General features: G+C 50.6%; 1 protein-coding gene across 3 annotated transcripts in view; it reads right to left on the reverse strand.

Annotated features, from left to right (window-relative positions):
• Positions 1–4271: 4271 nt before the first annotated feature.
• LOC102254931 (seminal plasma protein BSP-30 kDa) overlaps positions 4272–14770 on the reverse strand; it is a 12298-nt gene continuing 1799 nt past the window's right edge. The window contains exons 2-5 of one of the 3 annotated variants that reach the window (XM_014550531.1): positions 10920–10952; positions 7845–7985; positions 6940–7087; positions 4272–4385 (exon numbers count right to left, since the gene is read on the reverse strand). In XM_014550531.1, coding sequence (XP_014406017.1) covers positions 4379–4385; positions 6940–7087; positions 7845–7985; positions 10920–10952 — 329 coding nt within the window. In that variant the 3' untranslated portion in view covers positions 4272–4378. The remainder of the gene's footprint in view (positions 4386–6939; positions 7088–7844; positions 7986–10919; positions 10953–14770) is intronic. The other 2 variants (XM_014550532.1, XM_014550533.1) reach the window with 2 other exon arrangements.

Below are 14770 nucleotides of genomic sequence, written 5' to 3' on the forward strand. Positions count from 1 at the left end.
AAATATCCTTTGAAGCCGTTCATTTCTCTTAAGCCCACAGCCACTAGGATGCCTCATCTGCTCTCTTCTTGGTCTCCCTACCCCCAGCCTCAAACCCTCCACACAGCAGCCAGAGGGGTTTTCCAAGGATGACCTTGACACTCCTCCTCCCTTGCTGAGGACCGCCCATGGCTCCCCAGTATCCTTAGGACAAAGCCCTTCCCTGATGAGCTCACCCTTGCAGACTCCTCCAGCCCCACCACTCACCCTCCACACCACCTACTCTCAATCCAGGAGCAAAATCCTACTTCAGTTCATGTTCCCTCTTGCCTCAAAGCCACCCCCTATCCTCTTCCTTCTCTGGAAGGCTCCTCTCCAAGACTGCTCTCCCTCACGAACTTACTGGGCCTTCAGACCTCATGGTAGACACCACCTCTCACCATGAGCCTTCCCACATCCCGCTGACTGGTGAGGGGGGCTGCCTTTGGGTTCCCCAAATCCTCTCCTGCCCCAGCAGCACTTAGGACACTGTGTTTTCCCTGCCGGAGGCTCGCTCTCCTCGCCCCGAGTAGCTGTGAGCTCTGAGAGCCATGGCTGTCTACCACCAAGTGTCCCACGCGTGGATCAGCAGAGAGAGAACAAAATAGATCTTTTTGGTTTAATGACTGAACTAGGAAGGAAAGAGAAGAAAAATCGATGCATGTAACCCTTTGTCTCTCCCTGCTACGTAACCACATAAAAGTGGGCCTGCTTCCTGCCCCTGCGCAGACCTCTTCCTTCAATCTTCTCACCTCAGTTCATGGATTCTGTCGCCTTTGAGTAGCTCAGGCTAAAACCCTTGGGCTTGTTCTTGACTCCTCTCGTTCTCTGTTGCTTCATGTCCACCAGCAGCAAATCCTGTGGGTTTGATACTCGGAATATCTCCGTGGTCCCCTCACTTCTCCTCACCCACCGTTGCCATCCCGGCCCACCCCATCATCTCTTGATGGGTCATTGTGCTCGGTCACCACCAGAGGGCGCCTTGCAGCCTCCAATGGCTGGAGTTTACTTAGCCATAAGCCCAGCAGCTGTCCCCTGAAATCCACTCCCAGCCCTCCCGTGGGCTGCGCCCTGCCAATGCCTGAGTGTGTTGGGGAAACTGAGGCAGGCCCCTTCCTGGGAGACGCGGGACTTCTGACAGCCTCGGCAATGTCCCTTAGGCCACATGGTGGTCCACAGGCTTCCACCCAGCCTCCTCCCTCTCTCTCCCTCGGGGTCTCAGCCCATGGCTCTCCCAGCCTTCCCGGTTCCTTCTCTGCTTGTTCTCACAGGAGCGTCTCCCCTGATGAAGTCCTTGGTGTATAATCTCATTTAACCCCACCTCGGCGTCTGCTCTCCAAGGACCCGGACAAGAACTCTCTCTACAGCCTCCTCCCTCTCCCCTGCTTCCACTCTGTAGACAAGGGCCAGGGGACCGTGAAACTTGTCTAGTCCAGTCGCTCCTCTGCCCAGAGCCTCTGTGGTTCCCGGCGCCTCACCATGGCCCCCGGGGCCCTGCGCGCTGCCCCAGCCTGTCACCTCCAACCTCTCTGTTCCACTCCCCCCTAATGCACCTCTCTGGGCACTTGGCCTCCTCGGGCCTCTGACATGCCAAGCTCAGCCTGCTCCCTGCCCCGGGACGCTTCCCTTCGCTGCCTGCACGGCTCATGCCCTGCCTCCCTCCATCTGTGCACAAATGCCACCTCCTCAGGGAAGCCTCCCCTGACCACCCCAGCTAAGACTGCACACCTTCCCCTCCCGCCTCCCTGTCCCTCTCACTGCCTCACGGTTCCTCTTCGCCTGGGCCCCATTGTCACACCGTGTGTCTCCCTTGCTTAGCTGCTAAGTCTGTCCCCCCCACCCAAGCATAAGCTCCATGAGGACAGGTGCTTGGTCTTGCTGAAGCCCAGACGTTCCTGGCACAGAGCAGGTGCCAATCACTGTGAGTGAATGGCGAGAGGAAGGACGAAAAGCGAGGGAGGGAGGAGGGGAGGAGCGTAAGCTCCATGAGGACAGGCGCTTGGTCTTTGCCGGAGCCCAGACGTTCCTGGCACAGAGCAGGTGTCAATCACTGTGAGTGAATGGTGAGAGGAAGGACGAAAAGCGAGGGAGGGAGGAGGGGAGAAGGTCCAGGCTCGGGGTCACTCACAGCTGATGGCCAGCCTGAGGGGGTCACTTCAGGCCCAGCTGCCCCAGGTTCAGACCGCGCACTCTGAGGGCCCGTGTTGACCTCCAGAGGTCACAGATGACCAGGGGCCTGCTGTCAGCGACAGCACAGAAGTTGCTGGGCAGGAGGGGCTGCGGCTCAGTAACCACTGGACTCCAGCCCCCTCCTGGTGGCTGGCAGGTTAGGGCCAGGTGCTGGCGTTCTCTACGGGGTCCAGGTGTGAGCTTGCTGGGCAGGAGGGGCTGCGGTCCAGTAACCACTGGACTCCAGCCCCCTCCTGGTTGGCTGGTAGGTCAGGGCCAGGTGCTGGCGTTCTCTACGGGGTCCAGGTGTGGGGACATGATGCAGGGCTTGGTCAGCCTCTCGGGAATCACATGTACTTAACCCTTTTTCATCACCCACAGCTGGGGAAAGAGGAGAGTGCAACAGAGGAGGGGAAGGTGCAGGGGCCCTTCCCAGGCTCCTGCCCAGGCGGGGCCCTCAGGGCTTTCCAAGGATGTAAGTGTCGTGTTGTGGTGTGTGTGTGTGTGTGTGTGTGTGTGTGTGCTTTGCATATGGCTGCATTGTGTGGGCGGTACGTGCAAGTCTTTTGTGCATGAGCGTGTGTTGTGTGATGATGATGTGAACATATTATGGATTTTGTGTGTATGGAGTGTGCGGATGTGTTTTGTGTGTGTGAGGTGTGTCTGTTGTACATGTGTGTGTGGTGTGTATACGTCCTGCAACTGTGAGGTATGGGTGTTGTACATACGCATGTGTGTGGGTGTGTACTGTCATAGGTTTTTTCTGTACATGAGTGTATGTTGTCTGTGGTATTGTATGTGTTATGCATATGGCTGTGTGTGTAGTCTGTGGACACACTGGATGTGTGTCTTCTTGTGTGTCAGTTGTGTGCCTGTGTGGAGGGTGTTGTATGTACAACATGTGGTGTTTTCTGTGTTGTATGTGAAAATCCTGAGTGTCTGTAATGTGTGTGTTGTGTGTATGTTATCTACAGGGTGGGCAAAAGTAGGTTTACAGTTGTGAGTTCATGAAACAGAGTTTATTCTAGTGTTATTATTTTATTTATTTACTAGAGGCCCAGTGCACGAAATTCATGCACTTGGGGCGGGGGGAGTCCCTCAGCCTGGCCTGTGCCCTCTCACAGTACAGGAGCCCCAGGATCGATTGCTTTGAAGAGGTAGGCCCTGCCCACCCGGCCAGAGGTCTGCGATGGATCGCCCCCACAGAGGGAGGCCCCACCCACCTGTTGCAGCACCACCATGGGATAGCCTGGGCCTCCCTCTTTGGGGCAATCCGGGAGCCCCTCAATTGATCAATCGCCCAGCTGGCCTGTGGCCTGGGCCTCCCTCTGCAGGGTGATCATGGGGCGATGGCCAGGCCCCCAACCAATCGCATTGCACCTGCCTTGGCTGGCTTGGCGCCAGTGGGTGTCATAGCATGGTCATCAGGATGGTCGTTCTGCTGTTTGGTCATTTGGTCAATTTGCATATTACTCTTTTTATTAGTATAGATTCTTTTTTTAATCCTCACCCAAGGGTATTGGTTTTTTAGAGAGAGGGAGGGAGGGAAAGGAGGAGAGAGAGAGAGAGAGAGAGAGAGAGTCATCAATTGATTGCCTCCCATATGTGCCCCTATTGACCCGACATTGAACCCGAAACCTAGCTATGTGCCCTGACTGGGAATCAAACCCACAACCTTGGCATATCGGGACGATGCTCTAACCAACTGCTCTACCCGGCCAGGGTGTGATGAGAACCCTTTGGAAGTAAAGGTGATGTTCGCACAACTTTGCAACTGTCCTCAATGCCACTGCATTGTTATCTTTAAAGTAGTTCATTGTACGTCATGAATTTTACCTCCAACAATTAAAAGGGTACATTATACTTAATTAAAAATTTCAAGAATTGTATGAGGGGAAGCTGGAGTTTCTCTGAGAAGTTAACTTGCCAGAGGATACTGTCAGCGATTCCTCAGGACCTTGATTTGAATGCAAGTTCTTCCCCCACCGACGCCCTGCTGGTCCCCCGCCCCCAGGGCCAGGGAGGCACTGGTTACCACAGAGCTTCAGCTGTGCCTGGTTTCAGAGAGGGAGTCATCCACGTGGGAGAGGGATCAAATCTTTATTGGTCAGAATGATCCGGGAAAAGATCCATTTTGAGAGGCAGCGGATGAATCCTCTAACTTCTGTCCGTTCGTGAACACCAAGACTTACTATAAACTGTGGAAGAAAAGCAGAGGTGAGGGTCAGGATCCATCTCCATCTTCCTGGATAACCTCTCCCCGATGGGAGATCTGGTCTACCCCCAAGAACTAACATGGGCATGTGGAATGGGGGAGGTGGAAGGGCGTTAGAGGTCAGTGGCCTAAGGATGGGTGGAAGCATTTCTCTCTCACTCTCAAGCACAGTATGCCATTATTGATTATTTTAGTCCTTGGTTATTTTTTAAAATATATTTTTACTGATTTCAGAGAGGATGGGAGCTGGAGAGAGAGATAGAAACATCAATGATGAGAAAGACTCATTGATCGGCTGCCTCCTGCATGCCCCCTACTGGGGATCGAGCCTGAAACCCTGGCATATGCCCTGACTGGTAATTGAACCGTGACCTCCTGGTTCATAGGTCGATGCTCAACCACTGAGCCATGTTGGCCAGGCTACTTGATTATTTTAATTGATTACTTTAATATAAGCTATGTAGTCTATACTTGGAGCAAATTTATTAAATTGATGATTTTCAGTGTTAAGGAAGTTGTTAAAAATGGGCAGTCTCATATGTTTACTGAGGATAATTTAGAATAAAAAAGTTTAACACACACACACTTGACATGTACGCATCCACTGACCCAGTGACTTCACTCAGATAATCTAATAATACCACAAAAACACCCTCACACACTTACTCAAAAGTCAATGTAGAAGGTACCCATTTGGTCACGGTCATAGCAAAATATTAAAAGCCATCCAATTATGCTTTACTTGGGGAAGAGTATATCCATATTTTGAAGTTTTAGGAAAGCATGCAGAAAGGTGGTGTAGATTTATGTCTTCACGTGGAAAATTCTCCATCATGAAGATCAAGCCACAGGACAAAGGGGATTGGGCCTAAACTGGCAGTTGGACATCCCTCTCGCAATCCCATCTGGGACCGCTGGCTCCTAACTGCTCACCTGCCTGCCTGCCTGATCACCCCTAACTGCCCTCCCCTGCTGGCCTGATCGCCCCTAACTGCCTCTGCCTCGGCCCCCAGTCACCGTGGCTTTGTCTGGAAGAAAGGGAAGATGACCAGTAGATGTCCGGTAGACCTGGTCTAATTAGCATATTATTCTTTTATTAGTATAGATGGCTGTACTAACTTTTTTGGTCACTGTGATGGCCATCGTCTTACATACATATTTGTGCAGTTGTCCAAGGTTTTCTATGGTATATATCATAGAACGGAAATTGCTGGGTGGAGGGAAGGGCTGTTTATGGACAAAGAGAGTCAAGGTCGCCCAAATCCTGCTCACCTGCAGCAGGTACAGAGGCTCTGTGTTCTGTTCTAGTCCGTTAGTTTCAGGGAAGGCTCCGTCCTGCGTCCACTCATCCCTTCCAAGCCCTGACTGTGAGCATCGTCCCATACATCACCTTCTTCTAATTAATACTAAGTTTAATTTTATATGGCCATGCACTCCATCTTAAATCTCTTTTTATTGCCCAGCCAGCATGGCTCAGTGGTTGAGTGTTGACCTATGAACCAGAAGGTCACGGTTCGATTCCTGGTCAGAGCACACGCCCGGGTTGCAAGCTCAGTCCCCAATGTGGTATGTGCAGGAGGCAGCCGATCCATGATTCTCTCTCATCATTGACGTTTCTATCTCTCTCTCCCTCTCCCTTCCTCTTTGAAGTCAATAAGAAAATATATTCTTAAATCTCTTTTTATTTTTTAAAAAATTGGGAAAGTAAGGGGGAGGGGGGCAAAGGGAGAGAGAAAAGGGAAAATGCAAGGGTGAGGGGCAATGTGTGGGGTCAAGGACAGATCATTCAAATCAGGGGCCAGCAAACTGGAGCCCAGAGGCCAAATGCAACCCGCACCCCATACGTTTTTGTATGGCCCATGAACTAAGGGTTTTCTCATTTTCAAATGGTTGACAAAAACAGAAATAAAAGACAAGAAATAGGTTGTGAGACCTGAAAATGACATGAGATTTAAATGTCAGGGTCTATTGATACAGTTGTATTGGCACACAGTCATGTTTATTTGTTTTGTTGGGGTTTTTTTGGTTATGCCTCACTGGAGGCTATTTTTTTTTCCATTGATTTTAGGGCGTAGAAGGGAGTGGGGAAAGGGAAAGAGGAGAGAGAGAAACACTGAATGAGAGACCCATATCGATTGGTTGCCTCCTGCGGGGAACCTGCAACCCAGGTACGTGCCCTTGACCGGACTTGAACCCAAGACCCTTCGGCCAACACTCTAACCACTGAGCACTCCGGCCAGGGTTTTTTTTGTTGTTGCTGTTGTTTTTGTTTGTTTATTTGTTTTTAACGCTGTGGCTGCTTTTGTGCCACAAGGCAGAGTTGAGTATGTGAGAGACCATACGGCCTTCGAAGCCGGAATGACTTACTATTGGACCCTTACGGCAACGTTTGCTGACCCCTGGCCTGAGCCATCAGCAGATCATCTAGACCTCAACTTCCCTCTCCATCAATCCAGAGGGTTCCCCACTTTAAGAGATGTCTAAGACCACCCCCCACACACACACACTCACACTCCATCCTTCCCCAGCCAACGTACTTGTAAGGAGAACACTGCTTCCATTTTCCATCTGCATCGTAATTACTGGTCAGCGAGCACCACGTCCGATTAAAAATGTAGCCTACCTTGGTGCACGTCTGAAAGAGTCTATCCCTGAAGCGGAAGGGGAAGGTACACATGGGGGGGTCTGCAGAGAGAGGGAGAAGCAGGAGGAGAAACATGAACATAGAGAGTCTCAAGGTTGCCTGGACCAGTTGCTCAGTGGTTAGAGCGTTAGCCCGGGGACCAAAGGCTCAGGGGTTCGATTCCTGATCAAGGGCACACACCTCGGTTCCAGGCTGTGTGCGGGAGGCAACCCATGCATGTGTGTCTCTCACATCAATGTTTCGCTCTCTCTCCCCCCTCCTCCCTCCCCTCCACTTTCTCTAAAAAAAAATAAAAATAAAAATCAATGGAAAGCCCTAGCTGGTTTGGTTCAGTGGATAGAGCATCAGCCTATGGACTGAAGGGTCCGGGGTTCGATTCCAGTCAAGGGCGCATGCCCGGGTTGCGGAATCGATCCCCAGTAGGGGGCGTGCAGGAGGCAGCCGATCAATATTAGTCTCTCTCATCATGGATGTTACTATCTCTCTCTCCCTCTCCCTGAAATCAATAAAAATATTTTTTTTTCAAAAAAAAAACCACGTGTTTCTCTTTTTAACAAATCAATGGAAAAAAATATCCTCGGGTGCGGATTAAGAAATAATAATCATAAAAGGAAGTCGTATGGCTGACCATTGTGAGACGAACAGCGCCGGCTTCCCCTCCCGCACCCAACTGCTTTCCAAGTGGTGAGAGCAAGTAGAGAAGCCAGGATCCGACCTCATTGTATCCAACACCCCAGATCGCCTTCCATCGCCTCTTGGACCCGAGGCATCGCGACAGCTGCCGGGAGGGACGCTCACCTTTGGCCGTGCAGTAGCGCCACCTGCCGTGGAATCTCTCGTCCAGTGAGCACCAGGCGTAATCGCTGTGCACGGAGATGCAGCTGTAGTAGGTCAGGTCATCGTACGTAAATGGGAAGACACAGGGCGCCTTGAAATATTCTGGGACAGAGGGGAACATGGCCAACGGGGTCCCGCTTACGAGACGAGTGGCCGTTCCGCTGCCCCCACATCCACGTGGCCGGTCCCTGGCGCCCTCCCGTGTGCGCGGCACAGAAGGTACGTGGGTCAGAGGAGGCCTGACCTCATCCCGCAGCGGGGAGCCGCCTGGAGCAGGTGGCTTCCGTCGCAGGCAAGTCGCCCCCGAGACTGGACACCCGTCTGCTAACCTGAAATTCTGGTCTTTCTTATGGTCCCCCTTCCCCCTCTCCTAGGAAAAGAAATCTCTCCGCCTCCTGAAGGTGGCTACCCCTACGCATCGCGCACGGTGATTCGCTTCCCTGCGCGCCATTGGTCACCAGCGAGCATTGCGCCTCTGCCTTGACCACGGCAACAGGTTATTATTCCTGGACACTCCCAACCTTTCCTCCCATCGTTCTTCGCGAGAATGTTCTTTCTGAAGGTTCTAACCTGACCTTGCCAGCGACTTATTGCTCTCAAGGCAAGAATTGGCATTGACATGGCTAGGATTCCCTCTTGATCTGGTTCCCCAAACACCTCCAGCCTCACCCTGACCACCTGTGATCCGCTCTGGGAGCTGGGAAGGCCACGCCCCTTCCTGCTCCCATTTAGCCTGTAGGTGAATCTCCATGAAACCTCCTTGAACGTTCACACTATGCTAGATCTACTTGTACTGAACTTGTGTGTTGGTGCCCCTTTTTTTCATTTATTTGACGTGTAGTGATCTGTTCAGGGTCTCTCTCGTTTGTCAGGAATGACCACAGGTTTCCTGTTCAAAGCTAGACCCATATTATCAACTGATAGGAGCTGGCACAGAACAGAAACTTAATCAGTATTGGTTGGTCTTTCATAATAAGCCTGAAATAATTTCGATGCAAGATTCATTTATTTATTTTTTACTATTTAGCAATTATTTATTCTTTATCAATATACATGATCTATATTTACTATTTAACAATAATTACATTATTATTTTAACAATTATGTCAGAACTTTTATTATTTTACTATTTAACTATATTGTTATGTTTATCATTTAATATTTAAAACCAGAGGCCCGATGCACCAAATTCATGCACGGGGGCGGGGGGGGGCGGTGGAGGGAGTCTCTCAGCCCAGCCTGTGCCCTCTCACGGACCAGGACTCCTAGGGGGATGGCCACCTGCCGGCTTAGGCTCGATACCCCTGGGGATCAGGCCTAAGCTGGCAGTCGGACATCCCTCTCACAATCCGGGATCCCTCGCTCCTTACCACTTGGCTTGCTGCTCCTTAGCGCTGCCATGGAGGCGGGGACCCCTCGCTCCTTACCGCCTGCCTGCAGTGGAGGCGGGAGAGGTTCCCGCCACTGCTGCTGCACTCGCCAGCCATGAGCCCGTCTTCTGGCTGAGCAGCCGCTGCTCCCCCTGGAGCGCACTGACCACCAGGGGGCAGCTCCTGTGTTGAGCATCTGCCCCTGGTGGTCAGTGCGCATCATAGCAACCGGTTGTTCCACCCTAGTGGTTGCTTAGGCTTTTATTATATAGAGTAGTATAACAACTTTATTAGCATTAGTTATTACCATGCTCATGATTAATGGACTGTCATTCGTATGAGAAGCTATTTTATAGCCTGCCCTGTGCTGCTGAACATAGTGTTCTGCGTGATTTACAAACGCCAGCGCTTAATGATTTCCTTACTTCAGTCCAATGACTTGGGTACCGTCATTGGGCTCCTCCCCAGGCCCACTTTGGTCCTCAGCCTGTGTTCCCTGCACGCAGAGCAACCCTGCTGTCCGCTGCTCTGGAAATAGCTTCCTTCTGACGCCAAAAGCAAGAGAGCTGAAGGGCTACGGTTCCCCACCATATACTCTAGGCCATGTTGGCCAAACCCCCGAACAAGTAACTGCTGATTGAAATAGTTTTAAAAACCAACCAACATATCTGTAACCCTTTCACTGGCTTGACTATCCCCATAAAGTGCTCCCACATCTGCATTTCTCTCTTAAAACTCCCAACTCCATGAGAGCTACAGGTTACAACTGAGCACCAGCTGTCTACATGTGCATATGGTTCCTCTCGTCCAAGAATGGAGACACTGAGGCATAGTTATCTAACGGTGAATCCAGATGAGCTTCATGATTAACTTTTTAACTTAAAAAAAAACAGATACAAAAGGTCACATGCATCTGAAATGTCCAGAAAAGACCAAGCTAAAGAGAAAGCAGATTAGTGGTTGGTGGGAATGGGAGTAGGGGTGACAGCAAATGAACACAGGGATCTTGTGGGGCCTTGGTCGGCAAACTGTGGCTCGCGAGCCACATGCGGCTCTTTGGCCCCTTGAGTGTGGCTCTTCCTAAGCCTTAGGAGTACCCTAATTAAGTTAATAACAATGTACCCACCTATATAGTTTAAGTTTAAAAAATTTGGCTCTCAAAAGAAATTCCAATCGTTGTACTGTTGATATTTGGCTCTGTTGACTAATGAGTTTGCCGACCACTGTCTGGGGTGATGGACATATTCTAGAGTTGAATTGAGGTGATGTTTACACCACTCTGAACATTTATTAAAAATCAGTAAATGATATATTAAAATGGGTGAATATTATGGTATATGGGTTATACCTCTACATAGAATAGGTTGTTAAACGTAACAACCAAACAAACAACAAGACCCACAAATGCTGATGTTAGTACCATAGAAAAAGGGTGGGGGAGGTCATCTGGGAAGGCTGGCTGAAATGGATCTTGAAATACAGGGTTTGGCTGCCATGACCAGGGAGGGCCTTTTGTGCCAGGAAAAAAGCAAAGGAAAGAGTAAAACAGCGGGTAAGTGCAAGGAACTTTCAGGAATATGATACTGTTTCACAGGCACAGGGGGGGTGGGAGTGGGGAGGGGGCCTAACATTTCAGATGCTAACAAATAAAGAAATGTATTCCCACCTGGAGCTGGAGGATGGAAATGGATATTCAATTCTGAAAGAGAAAAAAAATGGGCAAAATTTAGACCCTCTCCAAAAATACTCGAGTCATTCTGAGACTGTTAAAGTACCTTGAAGTTCATATAACCAACTGCTCTCCTGTTGCGGAACAACCTTGGCTATCACATTTTGGATGACTTATGATTACTTCTCATTGATGAAGGGACACCCCAGACACAGCCCATTCATTCAGCCTGAGTCTGATTTTTTTCTTCGAGTAACTCCCGTGCCACTCAACTTCCCCCCGCCGGTTGAAATTCCATAAGTCTGAGCATGAGAGGGACCATCTTAGCTTTTCGCCACATGTCAACATTTCAGACAAACAACCTATCAGTTCAGAGTGAGAGCACTAACTATTCCCAGAAGTCTCGGTTATTCTGTTTTGTGTCCTAGAAAAGTTTGCTCTTTTATCATTCCCCAGCGTCTTTTTATTATTATTATTATTATTATTATTATTTTAAAATTGATTTTTAGAGAGAGAGGAAGGGAGAAGGAGAGAAACGCCGATGTGAGAATGAAACATTCCCAGATCCCGTAGCCCGCTGCCTTCCATCGCCTCTTGGACCCGCTCGATCCTCCTCTTACTCGGGATCGAGCCCCAGACCCAGGCATGTGCCCTGACTGAGAATCCAACCAGCAACCCTTCCATGCATGGGCCGGCGCCCAACCCATTGAGCCATATCAGCCAGGGCTCAGGGGGTATCTTGGTAGCATCCCCACCATAAAGCCAGGTTAGACCGGGTTCAAGACGAGCCAGGAAATATGAAGCTGTTTTATCCAATAACATCAGCCGATCTTTAATTGGCCGTTCCTATGTTCCAATCATTGTCCTTGGTTTCCCTTGCCACAGCCCGATGGAGGGAGAAATTATAACAGAGCTCTCTTCTCCTTCCCTCCCCCAAGGTTGCCAGGTGGGAGGAGAGGACACAGGCCACTGAGAGCCCCTGGAATGTATGTGACCCCTGACGGGTGGGAACTAGGTCGGACTCAAGAAGTCTGACTTCTGAGACTGTGATCCGCACACAGTACTGATACCACCTTGGAACGTCACTTAGCTGTCACCGTGCACGTGACTTAACGAAAGTGCCTCACTTTCTTTACCTTCGAGAAAACGTTACTCATTTACGGTTTGCGCCAGACGCTAGCTGGGAGCTGCTGTGTGGTGAGTGTGGATTCGTGTTAGCTGATCGTGGCCCTGCTCATCAGAAAGCAGCTAACGAGATGTCAACATTTAAAATTTAAAAAGGAATTCAGTGATAGCTGACATACAATGTTATATTAGTTGTAGTGCCTTATGCTAATTGTCTCCAGGAAACCAAAGCTTGCAATGGCCCTGGAAGGTCGGTCTTATTATCTGTTGCATTTAAACTTTTTTTTTTAATATATTTTATTGATTTCTTACAGAGAGGAAGGGAGAGGGATAGAGAATCAGAAACATCGATGAGAGAGAAGCATCCATCAGCTGCCTCCTGCACACCCCCTACTGGGGATGTGCCCACAACCAAGGTACATGCCCTTGACCGGAATCGAACCTGGGACCCTTGAGTCCGCAGGCTGACGCTCTATCCACTGAGCCAAACCGGTCAGGGCTTATTATCTGTTGCATTTAGAGGTGATGTGTTGTTAACGGTGATCTCCAGTTTGTAAATGCAGAAAGGGAGGCTGGGAGAGGGAAGTCACTTGTTCAAAGCCACCGGACTCGGAAGCAGTCCAGGTCCTCGGACTCCAGAAACTGAGCCTCTAAAACAGTGGTCCTCAACCTTGGCTGCACATGAGAATCACCTGGGAATCTTTTTAAAATCCTGATTTCTGGGCCTCCTCCTCCGGAAATCCTGTTTCTTTGTTACTAATGTTGTGGCCCCACCCCATCACAAAGAAACAGAATTTCCGGAGGATGAGGCCCAGAAATCAGGATTTTAAAAAGATTCCCAGGTGATTCTCATGTGCAGCCAAGGTTGAGAACCACTGGTCTAAAATAACCCTGCCTTTGGGGGGCGCTGTTTCTCACCCCCAAACTCTTTTTTTTTTTATCCTCATCGGAGAATACGTTTTTATTGATTTTAGAAAGAGAGGAGGAGGGAGAGAGAGAGAGAGAAACATTGATGGGTTGTCTCCCTCACGCCCAAGTGGGAATCAAACCTGAAACCTTTGGCTGTACCGGACGATGCTCCAACCAACTGAGCCGCCGCGGGCCAGGGCCCCGAAACTCTTTTAAAGAGGTGCTGCCACCACCGGGGCCTCCCCCTGCGCAGGGCAGGGTCGCGCTGTGTCCTGCTTTGTCTAGTCACAGCGGCTAATCCTTAAAACCTCTTATCTCTCCTCTCCTTACGCCCCACAGCAGGCTCCTCATTTTACAGGTGAAAGAACACAGAGATGCTCTCCCTGAAACACTGTCCGCTCGGTGACAAACGCGTGCAGCCTGGACTCCCGTCCAGCGCCGCCTGGTTCCTGGGAAGAAGCCATTTCTCGCCCTGGCCGGGTTGCTCAGTGGTTACAGCGTCGGCCCATGGACCGAAGGGTCGCAGGTCCGACTCCCAGTCAAGGGCAAGTACTTCGGTTGCAGGTTCAGTCCCCGGCCCTGGTCGGTAGGGGCCCATTCGGGAGGCAGCCAAGTGATGTGTCTCTCTCACGTGGATGTTTCTCTCTCTCCCTCTCCCCCCTCCTTTTCATTCTCTCTAAAAATCCATGGAAAAAAATATCCTCACTCCTCGGGTGAGGATTAAAAAATAAAAAATAAAATACAAATTTTACAAAAGAAGCAATTTCAGACCCTGGTGCCCCCAGAAATGATCCTTTACCTTTTCACACACTGATAATTGCTGGACACAGCCACATCCTCACACGTCTTCTTCAGGCCTTGCACGTTACCTTGTTATCACATCACACCTCGGCCAAGCATGGCCATTTTTACCACTTGATCCTCCCCCCACTCCTCCTCCCCTCGCCCTCCTCCCTCTCCCTCTCCTCTTTGCCTTCCCCTCCTCCTTCTCCCTCTCCTCCTTCCCTCCCCCTCCCTCTTCCTCTCCTTCTTCCCTCCCTCTTCCTCTCCTCCTTCTTCTCCCCTCCTCCTTCTCCCTCTCCTCCTCCCTCTCCCCCTCCTCCCACTCCCCCTCCTCCTTCTCCTGCCTCCTCCTCCAGTTAATGTCCACGAAGCAGCACCATCCCTAACACTGACTGAGGACTTAGTGTGTCCAATGTGTTCTGAGACAGAGGACACAAAAGACAGCCCCCCCCCGCAAAAAAAAGGCCACACTGTCATTCTGCTGTGGACTGAACAACCTCACAGGATCACCACCTCAGACAAGAGCACTCGGAGATCTCGAGGAAACAAGATAAGGCAAGTCCCCTTCAGAACTTCACCTGAACGCAGTCAAAGACAAGTTCACCGTGTCCCAAATGACTGAACGCCTCCTCCCGTTGGCTGGCATGAGTGCCGGCACTTCTTCGCCAACACACCTTTCTCCTCCTCCTCCTCGCCCTTTCTGACAACATCCACTGTTGAGTGGGCCCATCTTCCTTAATCCCCCCGAAACCTCCCAACCAGAGCCCAAAGCCTAGAATAGCTTCTGACGCCGTCCTGCTTAGAACCCCCAGGTGCCCCATGGCACCCCAAGGTGCGTGGTCCTCTTGACTCCAGTGAGTGATACACCAACTTGTGCAGCTCCCACCAGCTCCCTGGGTGCTTGGGCTGCAGGCGTCCACAGCTCCCAGGGCCTCGCCCACCTTTTCTACTTTAACCCTTACAAGGACTATGAGAGGCAACGATCGTGTCCTCTCTGTTGCATTTGTTTTCAGCGGGGGGGGGGGGGGGGA

Source organism: Myotis brandtii, unplaced genomic scaffold (assembly GCF_000412655.1).
Source record: "Myotis brandtii unplaced genomic scaffold, ASM41265v1 scaffold601, whole genome shotgun sequence".
In the NCBI taxonomy this organism is placed as follows: domain Eukaryota; kingdom Metazoa; phylum Chordata; class Mammalia; order Chiroptera; family Vespertilionidae; genus Myotis; species Myotis brandtii.